This window comes from Marmota monax, unplaced genomic scaffold (assembly GCF_021218885.2).
Source record: "Marmota monax isolate L192 unplaced genomic scaffold, Marmota_monax_Labrador192_F-V1.1 WCK01_AAM20220418_F8-fsc00029, whole genome shotgun sequence".
Lineage (NCBI taxonomy): Eukaryota > Metazoa > Chordata > Mammalia > Rodentia > Sciuridae > Marmota > Marmota monax.
This window is the reverse complement of record NW_026693024.1, coordinates 11,234,160-11,251,011: the sequence shown is the minus strand read 5'-3', so window position 1 is coordinate 11,251,011 and position 16,852 is coordinate 11,234,160. Positions and strand designations below refer to the sequence as shown.

Below are 16,852 nucleotides of genomic sequence, written 5' to 3'. Positions count from 1 at the left end.
CAAAGGAATTCTATGGGGTTTTATATGTTTAAAAAAATAATCCATTGGGTAAACAAGTAAAGGTAGAAATGCTTTGATAAGAAAGAAAGGAGTTTTTCCTGGGGCTCTCATTATTTATCTGAATTTAAATGTCTTTTTTATTAAATAAACAAACACATAAATGTAATATGGTACACGGGTCCAGATATTTCTTTGCTCAATGAGTTTAACAGATCTCAGCTGTGGTGTAGTAGTAAAGCCTCACACTTGACATTCATTCATTCATTCATTCACACACTTGCTCATTGATTCATTCATCTAATATATATTTATTGAGCATTTACTAAGTGTTCTGAGCATTGAGATTATAGAATTTAACAAAAGAAAAAATGATCTAGACTTCATGGAACTCATGCAGAAGAGGCCAACACCAAATCCATTCAAAAAAGTAAATTGTTATAGATGGTGACAGATTCTTTGGAGGGAAAATGGTGTCCGAGTGCTCTGAGCTGCTGTCCTCTGAGAGCTGAGATCTGGCAGGTGAGAAGAAGGCTGTAGACCTCTAAGGATAGGCAGGGGGATGGCCAAGGCAAAGATCTGGAGCTAAAAGCAAATCTGACACCTTTGGAGTGAAGAAAGAGCACAGGTGGACTGAGTACAGAAATACCTATTGTGGTAAAGATTTAACAAGTGTTGTGTGCAAAAGAACAATGATAAACTGCAAAGTGACACCACAGAAGGGTATTATTTGGTTGTGCAAGAATCCTTGAATGTGCTCATAAAGAATATCATTCTGCATTTAGAAAGGACAAAGGCAAGAACTGTATATTTCACTTTTTTTCATTTTGTGTTTCCTAATAAAACATGGAAGACTCTTCAAAAGCCCTCTCAAATACAGTCAGACCTCAGTAGCCTGGGGGATGGGCTCCAGAATCCTCTTCAATGCTCAAGTGCCTTCTACAAAATGGCGGAGTATTTGCATGTAAGCTATGCACATCCTCCCATGTAATCTAAATCATCTCTACATGACTTAAATACCTATACAATGTAAATGCCATGCAAAGTGTTATTATACCATATAGTTTAGGGAATTGTAAGAAAAAGTCTGTACATGTTCAGTAGAGACACATTTTTTTTTTCTGATTATTTTCCTTCCAACATTGGTTGAATCCAGAGATGTGAACCTGTGGATAAAGAGGACGGCCTGTACATCTCCTCTATGTGAAATACAGAATCGCACATACCTGGGATCCTATTGAGCGTCACCCAGTAATGTTCATCAGGACTGAAAGTGTCTTTGGACCACTGGAGCAAATCAACAGCCCTTGGGTCATGGAGCACAAAGTTGGCAAATTCTCTTGATAGAGCAACATAGGCAGAGCCAAAGTAAATGGTGAGATTGTGGGGAGGGGGTGGTTTCAGCGCTGTGGTTCTAATAACGTAGGAAAGCTCTTTGCCCAGATGTTCTCGGTGGACGTACTTGGTCCGACCAATAGCATGAGCGGGGGGCAGCACCCCTGGGGTAATGTTCTTCCCTTTAAATCCTTTCAGATACTGAACTATTTCCTTGTTGGTTTTCAGGGGGAAATCTTGCCCGCAGGTGTTGAGGACGTACTTCCAGGGGACTTGGGAGGTTGACAGATCTTTGATACAGTTCACATCCGCCTGGAGTCTGGAAATCCCACCATAGACCACTGGCTCCATCTTAGAAGCCAGAAAAGCATTTGGGAAGCAGCTCAGTAACTGTTCCACCGCATCTTTAAATTCAACTGTTGCCTTTTCATCCACATGAACGCAGTAGATGTTTTGGGGCATGAAGAGAGACCTGAAGAGCCTTGCGAAGGTGTCAAAATTGTGATGGATGACCATTATATACGCCAGAGGAAATTCAACTTCTTCCTGAGATAAAGGGGTCGTGATGTAGTGACTCTGGGTCAGATACTCCTTGCAAGAAGACTTCTCGTAGATGGTCAGTTTGTTTCTCCACAGGAAAGGAGTTTTCCCATTAATAAAGGACGTGCAAACTTGAGTCAGCATCAAAGAGTCTGAGCTATTCAGCTTCTGGTAGTTTTGCTCTCCCCCAAAACTGAACACATAGAACACGATAAAAATGACCACGGTAGAGACAGAAACGATAAAGAGGTACCGCAGGGATGGAGGCATACCTCAAAGAGGGGGGAGAGATGTCACCGTCCAGCCAGAATCTGTGACTCCTTTCCCAGACTTACTTGTCCCCCCGAGTTCTTATGGTGGCACATAGTCCATCATTCCTGCCGGGAAGGACACGCTGAGGATTAACTCCGTTGCATCCAGGTGCTGGGTCTCTCTCTCTCTCTCTCCGGGAGCTGATATTAGAAACCGATCCCGCCTCTTTCAAACCTCCTTTGTCTCAACCCCAGTAGCAGGTTGCCCAAGCCCAGCCTTTTTCTCCTCCCTCTGCCTCGCTGTTGGCGTCTGCTGCCGGTTCTGCGGAGACTCTGGCCACTCTCCCCGCCACCCCCGGGATGGAGTTTCTCGGATCTCTTTTCTTGCATGGCCCGAGTTTCTCCCCGCGACCCCCCCCCCCTCTCGTCCTTACCGGCTCGCGGGTATGAGCACTCAGTGGCGACGAGCTCGGGCAGGCGACAGCCTCCTGCAGTTCATCCCGCGGGCTGCCGGGCTCGCCCCCTCTTGCTCAGGGCCGAGACGCCCCGCCCGGTCCTCTCGGCGGGTCCTGCGCAGCCCGCGGGGCTCCACGGAGCCTCCGCTCCCCAGGACGCTCTTTTACCAAACACGACTCAAGTGTCAAAACCCGAAATAAAAGGGAACCTCCTCCAACCCGCGCTCCACCGTCGGCCCCGCCCCGCTCTTTTCCAAAACCAGAGCTTCCCGGGGGCGGGGGGGAGAGCCTGTCCCGGGGCAGCTGCGCCCGCGACCGGGAGGCAGCCCCTCTCCTCTGGCTTCTAGCATCCGCCCCCGGTGTTTGCTGTGCAACTCGGGGTCAGATGAACAAATCCTGAGCTACATCCCCTGATGTGGATGAGACCGGAAGGCTTCGCAGACAGGAACTTGACTCCTGGCCACCAATGTCGTTCACATGGGGGATCACAGGGCAGTCAGGTTTTAAGCACCCAGGATGCGCAGAGAAGCGCCTAGTCTAGAGTGTTTTTCACTGAAAGTAGGAAATGCCTGTCTTTTCCCATATGTCAGTTGTGTTTTGGCTAAGGAGTAAGGGATCTTGGGGGTTTCACACTTTCCCATGACTTCTGTTGTAATGAAAGTTAGATTAATGCATCTTATTTAATATCCTCTTTAAATGATTTTTAAAACACCAGATTACTGACCGCTTTTCCCATGTTCCTTACTAGTCTGAACTTAACTCAGAACCTTTAAGCCCACAGCATTAACTCATTGGAAACTGGGTCCTCTATCCCATCCCCCCAAAGAATGTCCTTGAATGTACATCTGCTTCTTCCATTTGAATAGTCTCCAGCCCGCTGTTGATGACATTGGTAGGACCACCTACTGATTTCCTGCTTTCACTCCTGGGGGTAAGAAAACCATTGCTACTTCCAAGGCACCCAGACTCAAGCTGAATGATATACTATATCCTGAACTCACTGCAGTTTTCTTTTCTTTCTATGCAGTATTCACCTGCATACCCATGTCCATTGCAGCAATATTCACAATAGTCAAGTTATGGAATCAGCCTAGATGCCTATCACTCTAGTTTTCATTCTTTGTTCATTGAATGTGTTTTATATTTTCCAGTCTATACATTTTTTTCTCCTTACATCCACCACAAATAAACGATTTATAACCCACCTCTGGATTTTTAGGCCAGTTAGAAAAAGAAAATATAGCCATTATGTGGGAAAAAGTAGATCAATTTAATTTTTAATGTCTTGTAGAGTAGAGCAAAAAAAAAAAAAATACCTAACGTTCCTGATAAAGGAAAATTCAATCTCAAACTTCTCCTTTTCCAAATAATGCTTTTAAATATTAGGTTATTACATCTGCTATTTCTAAGCAAGAGTGAGTAATTTCATTATCTTGTTTGGCAAAGCCTGTGGCTTAGAATAAATATTAAAACTTACAGCTTGACAAAACATTCAGCGTAGAGATACTACATAACTTAATTACATAACTTTGTTTATATTACTATTTCCAACTAATCGGTAACATAGGGGTTCAGATTTATACAGGCTTTGAGGGTAGACAATTAATAAGGTCACTATACATATAAAAAAAAGTACAGACCCTGGCCAAAACAGGAACTTCCATAATACTTCTGGATTCAATCCAGTACTTCAAATGGCATTCTTTAAGAATGAAAAAATATAGCCAGCCGTTTTCTCCCCTCAGCAATCCTGCCTGTCCTTGGGCCAAATTCCCCCACCCTTAGGTGGTTATGTTGTGGCTGGCAGTGGCTGGTGTCACAGGAACCAGGGTAGTGTGACACCATGAGCCGTCAAAGGGGCCCTGGGATGTGGCACTACACAGTACTAAAAACCCCTATAGGAGAATTTTTTAAAAACTACTTGTGTATTAAAGAATGTCTGCTACCTGTTCACTTTCCTTCCTGATAGGCTGCACAACCTTCTTATCCAGAAAGGACACTCAGAGCTTTTGTGCTATTGAGACTGGATGGCGCAGCTTTCCCTACCTGCCTTTTTGCAGCCAAGGACAAAGTTGGTGCTTGCAGGCCTAGCAACCAAGCCTGTTCTTCACTTTGGAAGCAATTATGCCTGAACCAGCCAATTAATCAGGCTAGACACATTTACCCTGCCCTGGGGCCATCAGAAAGCTTTTTTTTTTTTTAACATTCAGAAGTTTTTATATTCTGTTCGTTATTTAAGACTTTTTCAAGTTATGAAAATATGTAGAACACAACTTCAACATAAACAGGGTATCCATTATTTGAAATGAGGGAGGACTTGGAATCTCAGTGAATAAGAAAAATAATCAAAGGAGGAAGGAAGGGTAGGATTGCCCGTGTGCTCCAGGCCTCTTGGCTTTCCCGCAGGAAGGAGCAGGAGGTAGCCCTGTGAGACCTAGAGAAACCAAGTCGCACGCACACAACCTAAGAGTTGCTGCTTGCCACTAAGCTAATTAGCTAAGAGGCAAAAAAGACTTTGTTGTTAGGTTAAAAAATAAAAATAAACAAACAACAATCTTGTACTTGTTGCTAGAGAATCACACAAAGACAACTGTTGAAAGATTTATGGACACACTTCCTTCTGCACCAGTCTCTGCTTAATACCAACACACACTTCATTATGTTACTATAATTGTCCTGGGGCTTCTTTTTCCATTCCCAGTCTACCACTGTTCTTTACTTAGGAAAGAACTTGAGAGGACCCAGGTTTGAGCAAAAACACTAGATCAGTAAAGTTAAATTTATAGCAAATAGGGCACAGCAAAAAGGTTTGGCTTGGATAAAATTTGTCGAGGGGCTGAGTTCAATTGGCAACAAAGGCTAGCTAGCTACATGAGATGAGGGAGGTCTTGTTGATTCTTGGGAGTGTTGATGGCTTTTCCGTGGAAGGGCTTTTGGTTTACTTGTTATTGAAGCAGATCAAATGACTCAGGGATTTTAATTATAACACACAGGTACCTCTGTCTTTTCCTTTGAACTAAGTCAGAGGTGGGAAAGTCAAGGATATTGGTGGTGGTCCCATTCACTTTGGACAGCCAATTAAGAAACTTCATTCCAGGTAGACAAATGGTTGGTAAATACTGCTTTTATTTTATTATTTTTTTAAATGGTAATGATTATGGTTCTAAAGAGAAGAAGAAAGAAGTAATTTCCAAAGCACCTCTTTAATTAAACAACAAGTCTCCCATAACTGAGATGTTCTCCAAGAGGGTTCACTGGGGAAAATCCTCCTCCTGGGGCCCAATCATTTTACTTTCTATATCTTTCATCTAATTAGCAACAGAAGAAGTTGTTATCTAGATTGCAGAACCCTAAGCATTGCTTTAAATTATCTCACGGGGGGAGGGGGATGCTTAACATGCTGTATTTCATTTTGTTTTATTATCTTATTTATTTATTTGCAGTACTAGGGATTGAACTCTGGGTGCTTTACCACCAAGCAACATCCCCCAAAAAGGCTTTTTTATTTTGGCACAGGGTCTTATTAAGTTGCTGAGGCTGGCCTTGAACTTTCAATCCTGCTGCCTCATGTCCTGAGTTACTGGGATTACAGGCCACTGTGCCCAGGCTGGTCAACATGCAGTATTTTAAAAACCCGAGTGGCAAGTCCAGTGGCTCACCATAGACCATGTCATTACACTATGAGCTGGAATGATCTGCACCAGCTTTAGATGCAGCCAAGATACTGTGGAAACCTGGATACTGAATGAGTTTAAGCAAACACTTGCAAAACACAGAACACGAAGTATTCAAATAGGCAAATGTTAAAAGCACACACAGGCAAGCAGCAGGCTTCTGCTAGCATGCATTTAACAACTAGAAATAAAAAGATCCTGACTTTTAGGGGTTTAGAAAATAAAAAATAAGTTACCAAAAATAAGTCACGATCAGATCAAATCACATCTTAAGATGAAACTTCCCACTGAACTCATTTGTGGAAATTAACTGTTTAACCTTGAGAGGGTAAATGACTCATTCATTGTGTTTCCAAAACATTTGTTTCTATACGAATTCTGTCTAATTGGGCATGTCTGTAGCTTGGGGTGAGGATAATCCACATCAGTAGTTTCAAACTTTAGCTTAATATCTCCTGTCTGGAGGGGATGTTAAAATAAAAACTGCAAAGTCTCACCCCAAGAATTCAGTAGGTTTCCGGTCAGCTTGCTGATTGACATTTTGGTCCTAGATAATGCTGATTCTGTGGATCCCTGGAGTAAAGCTTGGGAATCAGTGGACCAGAGACCAAGAGTCCTTGATTCCCCCTCTACCATGGTCCCAATTGATCTACTTTTGTACAACTAAGCAAAATACCAAAGGGGAAAAAAATAAAATTTAAAAAACAATGTGTTGGGGAAAACAGCACAGTACAATTTGCAAGTAATTAAAAACATGAACTCAAATTCCTAGAACACAATTTGCTATGGAAAACAAATATGTGGTAGAATTGTCCTTCAGTAGTCACAGGGATTGGTTCCAGGTACCACCCCTGACCTACCAGGATACTAAATTCCCGGATGCTCCAGTCCTTTCTACAAAATGCTGTAGCATATGTGTATAACCTATGCACATCTTCCGGTGTGCTTTAAATCATCTCTAGATGACTTATGATAGTTGATACAGTATAAATGCTATGCAAATATCTGTTATACTGTATTATTTAGGGAATAGTGAGAAGAACAAAGTCTGTACATTATAGTACATATTTGAGGGGAGAGGTACTTTCGATCTAAGGTTGGTTGAATCGATGGATTCAGACCATGAACGTGTCGGCCCAACTACATTGGGAAGAATGGGATCAAATGGGTATAGAGAAAAGCGCTGGTGCTGTTATTTAAATGAGAGGAATCCTAGTTTATTCCTCCCCAAATGCCCATCTCTAGTGACTGTACACAGCAGCCACACCTGTGCATAATCCATCTTTCACAAACTATAGGACAGGATAACTTAACGACAATACTGCTGAATTGACTAGCTAGTCTTTCATAAGCCTGGGCTATAGAAACATGTAGGCGTAGGACTGAGAAAGAGGGAGAGACAGAGAACACTAAGCATCGATGAAGATGCCGAGCAACCAGCTCAGACACGGCTGGGGAAGTAGGAATTGGTACAACTTTGAAAAACTGACATGATTTAGCCAAATTGAGTGTATCTATAATTATGGCTCAGCAAGTCCATCCCCAGGCATTAGCTTAACAGAAATGGATATATATATATCTCAAAGGAAATGTATTTCCATAGTCACTGCAGAAATATTCATTTTTGGCCCAAATGTCCATTAACAGTTAATTATCTATCAGGTTTGTTTACCCTTGTTTGAGCAAGGCATGGTGGTGTGCTCCTGTTCAAAGCTAGTCTCAGCAACTTAGTGAGGCCCTAAGCAACTTAGTGAGACCCTGTCTCAAAATAAAAAATAAAAGGAGCTGAGGGTGTGATTCAGTGGAAAAGCACCCCTGGGTTAAATCCCCAGAACTTAAAAAAAAAAAAAGCCTTGCTGTGAGGGCCTATCCTATGCATTAATGCATTGAAGGAAATTTGGGGCATCCCCAGCCTCTACCCACAAAAGGCCAGTAGCACCCTCTGCTTCCTCCCCAAACCAGCTGTGACAACCAAAAATATCTCCAGATATCAGACTTCCTCTCTACACAGTAATAAGAATGAATAAATGAGATACAACAGAAAAAGATAAATCTCATAAACTTAATATTAACCAAAAAGTCAGAAAAAAAAAGAGTACATGCTGTGTATTTCCACTCTATAAAAAGGACAAAAACAGGTACAAGTAACTTACGCTGTTAAAGATCAGAGTGTTAACGGGATGCCGTTACATGGATGTGCTGAACACCTATTGTGCATGCACCTTTCTGTGTTATACAATATTTTACCAAAAAATGATGGATGAGTGAATGCATCAACTCTTCTCCCAGAAAAACTACTCCAAGAGGGTTTTCTTCCTTCCTTCCTTCCTTCCTTTCTTCCTTTCTTTCTTTCTTTCTTTTTGTAGGGGGCGAGTACCAGGGATTGAACTCAGGGGCACTCAACCACTGAACCACATCCCCAGCCCTATTTTGTATTTTATTTAGAGATAGGATCCCACTGAGTTGCTTAGCACCTTGCTATTGCTGAGGCTGGTCTAGATTGAACTCCTGATCCTCCTGCCTCAGCCTCCTGAGCTGCTGGGATTACAGGCGTGCACCACTGTGACTGGCTCCAAGAGGGTTTCCAAGGTGAGTGGGGATCAGGAGCCCCTTTTGCATAACTAACATTTATCGATGTCACTTATGGCCCCCCCCCCCCCCCCCCCCCGCACTCTGCAGTGCCACATCCCAGGGCCCCTTTGACTGCTCATGGTGTCCTACTACCCTGGTTCCTCTGAAACCAGCCATTGTAAACCACAGCATAACTATCTCTCCTTCCTACCAGTGAGCAGTGTCTAGCAGAAACAGGGCCACTGAAAACAGGAAGCTGAAACTTAATTCAAAAAGCTGGCTCTGAGTATAAACGTAGAATTAGGTGCTGGCCCTTTAAGGCACTTGGACTCTATAGGGGGAGGGGGCTGCACTGAGGAGCAGAATGGGTGGCAGAACAGGGAACCAGGAAGCATTAGTGGCAACAGCTGGCATCCTGGGCTGTGACAACTCCCCACTTTCTAAAGAGGAAACTCAGTCTTTGGTCTTTGCCTGGCTCACACAGCTAGGAAGGGCCTGACTTGGACTTGAACGTGAGCAGCTTTGCTCTAGCTCTGGCTCTGTCCCGTCCCTCCACCATTCTGTACCCCTTCGGGGAGGCCCGGGAATGCCTTGCTTCCAATAAGGCACAGGCACTCCCTTTCCAGCTCGCCCCTCCCTTCTCTCACGGTGCATCCATCAGGACCATCATGGACCCTGCACCTAACAGAAACTCTCCAGGCTTTCCTTTCCTTTCCCTCCAAGAAGACACACCCTCTTTATTGCTGACGCTCCCTAGTCCCCAATGACACGCCCCCTCTGCCTGTCAAGGCAGCCCAGCTGTTTCTGCCAGGCTCTCCTTTCTTGTTAGTCATATCCAGATAGCTGCATCCTTCCACCAAAGACTGAAAGTCACAGTTCCCCAGGGGTTCTGTCCACAGTATGGTTTCCGCCCCATCCCTACTTTCAAACCTGGTGGCAGTTTCACTATGACTGCCCTGGGTATTGCAAGATCCCTTATGATTTTTCTCTACTCTGCCCACACCTTCAAAAACAGTTTCTTTATTAAGCACCCCTGCCTCCGCTGCGTTTGTTTTTTTTGTCTTACTGAGGACCAAACCCAGGGCCTCATGTATACTAGGCAAATGCTTTACCACTGAGTTACACACCCCAGCCCTAAGTGGCCCCTGCCTTGTGTGTGTGTGTGTGTGTAGTGATAGGGATTGAACCCAGGATCTTAGGCACACTAGGCAAGTACTGTACCACTGAGCTACATCCCCGATTTTTTATTTTTATTTTTCCCCTTTTCTTTTCGAGACAGGACCTGGATAAATTGCTAAGGCTGGCCTTGAACTTGAGATCTGCCTGCCTTAGCCTCCCCAGGAAATGGGATTACAGGAGTGTGCCACCACAGCACACTATGTTCTAAGTCCTTCTTAATTAGCCTAATTTGACTGTGATGGTTGTTTCTCTGTATTGTATTGTATTATATTATATTATATTATATTATATTATATTATATTTATTATATTATATTCCCTGACCAATTCAATAACAAAAGATAACATTGAGAGATACTTATAATGTGCTAGGTGTTTGGTCAATATTTCATGTAGATTATCATTCAATGCTCACAACAACCCTTTGAAGTAGCACAATTACCACCCCATTCTACAGATGAGCTGGTGAGGCTTAGGGAGTTCCAACATATTGCCTGTGGCGGTGAAGTCAGGCAGCATTAAGAGCCACGCTGAATTCACACAGTCAGGCCTGAACGTCTCAGCTTAACTGCCTCCCAACACTATTAGATTTATCACACTATCACAAATTGTTCAGAGCTCCTTCCCAGAGGCCCTGGCTGCAGTTGGTGGGAGGTGGGATCAGCATGAGCCGGGGTGGATGCTTCTGGATCCTAGAGGGAGACTGGTTACCCAGAGTGGGACTGAGAGAATAAATGGATATACAGAGCTTCATGGGACCCATGCTTCTCATTGCTGGAGAAGCGGAAAGAATAAACTTCCTGCTGTCGTATTAGAACTGGAGATGTCAGTGTGTTCTTGTGGGTTTAAATATATACTTCAAAAATTAAAACCCAGACATGTTTGTGCATGTGCATGGGTGGACATGAGAAAACTCAAGATGGAGTGTTTGAGAATGCGTGCTGGTATGTACACAGCATGGTGTCATGCATGTATACCAACATTCTGGGGACACACGCATAGACCATTGGCCTTCTGGAGTTCCACAGCCATGGACTCCACCAACCTTGGATGGGAAATATACAGAAAAAAAAATTCCATGTGGACTAAATGTGCACAGACTTTTCTTTTTTGTCATTATTCCCTAAGCGATACCATAGTAACAACTATTTAATAGCATTTACATTGAATTAAGTGTTATAAGTCATCTGAAGATGATTTAACATATACAAAAGGAGTCAATATCTCCCCACCCCATTTCTGCTGAAGCCTGAGGGGTTTGGTCTGAAGTTCCCTTATGTGACAAAAGGAACTTCTTCCCTAAGGACTGCAGTTAACACAAGTCTTCTCTATAATGTCATCAAACAGGGAAGATTAATTTACAGGAAAGATAACTAGAGTTGGTGGCACCCATATGAACTTTGTCCCAACTGTTATCTGACCTTTAAGTCCATTCATCATTCTTAAATTTATTTATTCTTCCTCTGAAATATTCTATGTCTCTCACTTCCCTGTCCCCTATGAAGAGAGTATATCAATGTGTAAGAGTTTCGGGATTACTGGGTACTCACTTTTCATTCTTGTGATATTCCTGTGCAAGTAACAAATTTGTGGGTTTTTTTCTCTCTTTTTTAACATACAAGATATATACAGGTTATATGCAAATATTAAGCCATTTTATATAACACACTTGAGCAGCCACAGATTTTGGTAACCGAGGCAGGTCTTGGAATCCATTCCCCAAGTAAATTGAGGGATGACTATATATTTTCTCTAGTTCTGGCCCTTGAAGGGGCACCAAAGTAATACCCATGCAGCAATAAGCATGTCTCATTAAGATTCTTGTAAGTTTACTTCTTTTGAAATAGTTTGAAATGAAAAATTGAAAACACAAGATCTTCAAATATTTTCCAAGTATTCAAAGAGTAGTATTAATGAGCTGATTGAGCTACAGGAACTTCTGAAAGGCCATATGTAGGGTTAGAATGAGCAGGCATTAAGGTTTAAACAAACCCAAAGTAAGAAATTTTACCTCCTGAAATTACAGTTCCTCATCTGCAAGTGGAAAGAATAATAACAATCTCCCTCAGAAGTGTTCTATGGAGGTCAAATGATTTAATTAAATAAAGCTTCGATGTTAGTTTTTCTGTTCTTTTCTTGAAAAAAAAATGTTTTTGTTGTTCTAGCAGGTGCAAGTGCCATATGCATTTTATCCCAGTGACTCGGGGGGCTAAGGCAGGAAGATTTCAAGTTTGAGGCCAGCCTCAGCAACTTATATCAAAATTTGAGACCTTATATCAAAATTTTAAAAATAAATAAATAAAAGGACTGGGGGTGTAGTTCAGAGACTGAGTGCCCCTGAAGTTAATTCCCAGTATCAGAAAAAAAAAAAATCATGGTATCAACAGAACAATGTTACTGTTAGAGCTTTTCAGATGTAGAAATTGCTCTGTTTTGTGAAAATAACATGGAACACTTATTTATTTTAACATTTATTTTTAGTTGTAGGTGGACCCAATACCTTTATTTTATTTATATGTGGTGCTAAGGATCGAACCCAGTGACTCACACATGCCAGGCAAGCGCTCTACCATTGAGCCACAAACCCAGCCCAGGACACTTCTTAAAATATGATTTAATGTAAAGATCTATGCTCTGTTATAGATTCAGTTCTTCCTTCTTTTTATGAGCCAGTGGAAACTTTGCCTCTCTGAGATTTTTAAATCTAGTTTTTACTTTTTTGTGGGGGGTGGTTTGGGGGGGGGTTACTGTGGATTGAACCCAGAGGCACTCAAACACTGAGCCACATCCCCAACCCTATTTTGTATTTTTAGTTAGAGACAGGGCCTCACTGTGTTGCTTCGTGCTTTGCTAAATTGCTGAGGCTGGCTTTGAACTCACAAGTCTCTTGTCTCAGCCTCCCGAGCCGCTGGGATTACAGGCATGCACCACGGAGCCCAGCTTGAGATCTAGTTTTTAATATGGGGTGGATTATTAAGGAAGAACCTTTTAATGATTTTCAGACGGTGACACATACTGAAAACAATTACTTGTCTAGTACCTGTTTAAAAATAACAACAACAAATGAAAAGGACAGTGCTGCCCTCACCCAGAAGTGTCTGGTCAAGGGGCTCACACTGCCTGGGGCTTTGCCCACCTTCTGTGCTGCTGGGGTCCGTGTGTGGCTGATCTGTAACTCGTGCCCAGCACATCAGCCTGCAGAACATGGGCTGGGAAGCTCAGCAATAGAACATGAAGTTGAGCAAGGAAAGACGCTTCCATTCTGGAAAGAGGTGAGGAAGAAGCTAAAAATATTCCATGCACACCGGAAAGACACAGCAATGTACAGCTGCCCCTGCCTCAGGCCATGCTGGGCCCTACAACCTGCAAATACTTTAGGTTTCTGTCTTCAGATCCCCACTCTTGCATGCAAGGTAAGTGCTCCACCATTGAGCTACACTCCAGCTCCTGAGTAGGATTTAAACAGCAGAAATCAAGAGAGAAGCCTGACCTATCATTGCAATTGGAGTTTCATTCCTAACTCTGCCTTTTCCTTGATTTCCTTTGATCTTCTGTCTTAACCTTCCTTTGGTTACTCTGAAAGCCAGGGGAAACTTGTGCCTGAGCCACCACCCACCCGGCTTTTGTCTGATTCCAGACACTGAAGATGCTGGAGTCTCACAGAATGGGACTAAGCTCCCTGGAATCACAAGAGCAGCTAAAAACAGCTCCGCCCGGCTCAGTATTTGAATGGAAAATTCTACAAGGGTGAAATAAGAATGGTTATGACTTTTTTTTTTTTCCCACCAAGGCTGAAAGGAAGTTAGAATTGCAATGTTTACAGGAATTTGAAGTTGACTTCATTCCTAATAAGGAGAAAACTAGGAAGAGACACATTTATGAACATCTGAGGTAAAAACAAATGGCTGTGGAATCCTGTCGGACACTGTCCTAAATTTGACAAGCTCAGTAACACAAGAATACAGTTTTCTTTTTTCCTTTCTTTTTCTTTTTCTTTTTTTGATGTGTGTGGTCCTGGGGGAATGGAACTAGGCCTCATGCATGCAAGACAAGTGCTCCACCATTGAGCTCCACCCCAGCTCATGAGTAGGATTTGAACAGCAGAAATCAAGAGAGACGCCTGAAGGTGGATTTAAACCGCCCCTTCTTCAGTTTCTAGGTGGTCTCATGTAGACAGCATTGACGGAGGAGCGCATTCTAAAATGAAGACTCCAGCCAAGGGGCAAACCTTGGGAAACAAAAGGAACCAAGAAGCAAAGTCCACAAAAATCACAATCTAGGACTCTAGGACATTCCATCAGCTCACCGCTAATGAGCTGGAAGGAAAAGAGAGCCAGCTGCAGTTAGGAAGAGAGAGGCAGGGCCACTGGATTCCCGTGCAACTTCAGAAAGGACTCTGATCACAGTAACTACACAGGATAGAATCAAACAGGCGGTTTTCTTTATTTTTATGAAATGAATCTTAGCTCCTGGTTAAAGGATCCAGGGGGTAGCAACTTGAATTCAGCTTGTGCCCATGCAGTGTGTCCTCAATCTTTAATTCAGCGTTGGACCATCTCATCTCTCTCCCTCTTCTGACCTGGGGTCTAGCTCTGTTGTCTGCTCTGGCCTGGAACTCACAAGCCTCCTGCCTCAGTCTCCTGAATAGCCCAGATTACAGACATGTGCCATGCCGGCTGGCTTGACGATTTCACCTCTTAGTGGATCCCATCTTCACCACAAAGGCAATCATTCTGACATGAATAAACGATTGGCTTGGGGCAAGTAATACAAACTCTCCCTGCCTCGGTTTCCTCATCTGTGAAATAGGGATTGCAACAGTACCTAGGCTCAAGAAATGTCCAAAAGGCACTGACATTCTCTTCTCAGATACACCAAAGGCCAATATGCACATGGAAAGGTGTTCAGCGTTGCTATTCCTTAGGGGCGTGCAAATGGAAACTACTAGAAGGTACTGTTTCACACCCACTAGAATGGCTAAAATGGAAAAGCTGAAAGCAAGCGTTGATAAGACGCAGAGGAACAGAAACTCCCACAAACTGCTGCTTGTGAAACATTGTGATCTCTCAGAAATCAGTCTGTCAGTTCCTCAAAATGGTGAGCAGAGGCTTTTTTTTTTTTATTCTTAGTTGTGGATGGACCTTTATTTATTTATTAATTTATATGTGGTGCTGAGAATCGAACCCAGTGCCTCACACATGCTAGGCAAGCGCTCTATCACTGAGTCACAGCCTCAGCCCAAGCACAGACTTTTCATTTGGACCAGCAATTTTACCTCGGGTCTCTAACCAAGGAGAAATGAAGACGTGTGCCTCCACAGAGAGTCATTCAGCGCACCTAGTAGCACTGTTCATCATGGCCCCAGAGTAGAAACAACCCAAATGTCCATCAGCAAATGAATGAGTAAGCAAGTGTGGTGTAGCCGTAGGTTGGAACGGGATTCATCCGCATGGAGATGTGAGGAACTGTTCATACAGCAAGAGGGATGGACCTCAAAAATCCTGATGGTAACTGAAAGGGACTAGGCACCACAGATCACTATTGTATGACTCTATTTATACAAAGATTTCCAGAAATGCTGGAGGCAGTGGTGGGCACCTGTAATCCTAGCTACTTGGGAGGCTGAGGCAAGAGGATGGCTATTTTGAGGCTAGCCTCAATAACTTAGAAGACCCTGTCTCAAAATTAAAAATACAAAAAGGGCTCGGGTTATAGCTCAGGGGTAGAAAGCTTGCCTCGCATGTGAGAGGCCATGGGTTCAACCCCCGAGTACTGGAAATAAAAGGAAAAAAGAAGAAAAGAATGAAATGTCCAGAAAAAGCAAATCCATACAGCCAGAAAGGTAGGGCTGGGTATGGAATGGGAAATAGAAAACAGGTGTGAATTTTTGTTTGTTTGTTTTTGTGGTGACAAAAATGCTCTAAATTAGATTGAGGTCATGGTTACAAGATTCTAAATCTACTAAAAAAATCACGGATCTGTACACTTGTAAAATGAGTGACTTTATGATATGTAAACGATACCTCAATAAACTTTGTGGAATGTAAATTCTACCTCAATAAAGCTGTTAACTTGAGTGGGGGCTGAATGCCCTTAGCGCCTGTCACTGAAAAGATTTGTGATGTGGTGATGGCCACTTCCATGCCTTCTAGAAAGCCTTTATAGTAAAACAGAGGCTCAAAAACCACTCTGTCTGTCTAAGTTTTTGTTGTTTGGTGGTGCTGGGTATCAAACCCAGGGCCTCACGAAGGCCAGACAAGCACACTACCCCTGATCTGCACCCTCAGCCCTATTTATTATGAGTTCTCAGTGACTCGGTAGCAGAAAACCAGATATATGGAAGCAACACTGTGTTTATTTTAGCAACGCCAGGGGAATGAAAATCAGTCGGGCGCTGTGTCCACGGAGGTTCATAAATGTATGAAGCTCCCTCTCCTTCGTGGCTCTGCAGATGCTTAAACCACAAGCTTTATGGAGAAGTGACCAGAAGCTACAGGTAAAGTGAAAAGAAGAAGTACCTGGTGCAGGCAGGGAGCCAGACATGCACTGCCTGGGGCTAGCCGGATGACAGGGGTTCCTAGGCACAGGGCAACTCAGCTGGGCTGGGCTCACAAAGGAACCAGGGGGCTGGGGTGTAGCTCAGCAGTAGGACTCCATGCTTAGCATGTGCCAGGCCCTTCCATTCCCAGCACCAAAAAAAAAAAAAAAAAAAGATAACTGTAATTTTCCAGGCAAAGAAGGGCCTAGAAGAAAAGCTGGCATAAAGGCAAAAAGGTCTATTTGGGGAACAGCAGTTGTACAGGAATTCAAGTCAGAGCCAGATAAACAATTTTAACTACATTTTTTGGACA

The 16,852-nt window shown here is 43.2% G+C and overlaps 1 protein-coding gene across 2 annotated transcripts in view; it reads right to left on the bottom strand.

Annotated features, from left to right (window-relative positions):
• Nucleotides 1-16,852, bottom strand: part of LOC124098564 (N-acetyllactosaminide beta-1,6-N-acetylglucosaminyl-transferase) — an 85,073-nt gene that overhangs the window by 59,450 nt on the left and 8,771 nt on the right. The window contains exon 1 of one of the 2 annotated variants that reach the window (XM_046453419.2): nt 1,224-5,119. The exons of the other annotated variant lie outside the window; for it this stretch is intronic. Coding sequence (XP_046309375.1) covers nt 1,224-2,142 — 919 coding nt within the window. The 5' untranslated portion in view covers nt 2,143-5,119. Of the gene's footprint in view, nt 1-1,223; nt 5,120-16,852 lie in introns of those variants that run through there. 2 annotated transcript variants of the gene reach the window in all.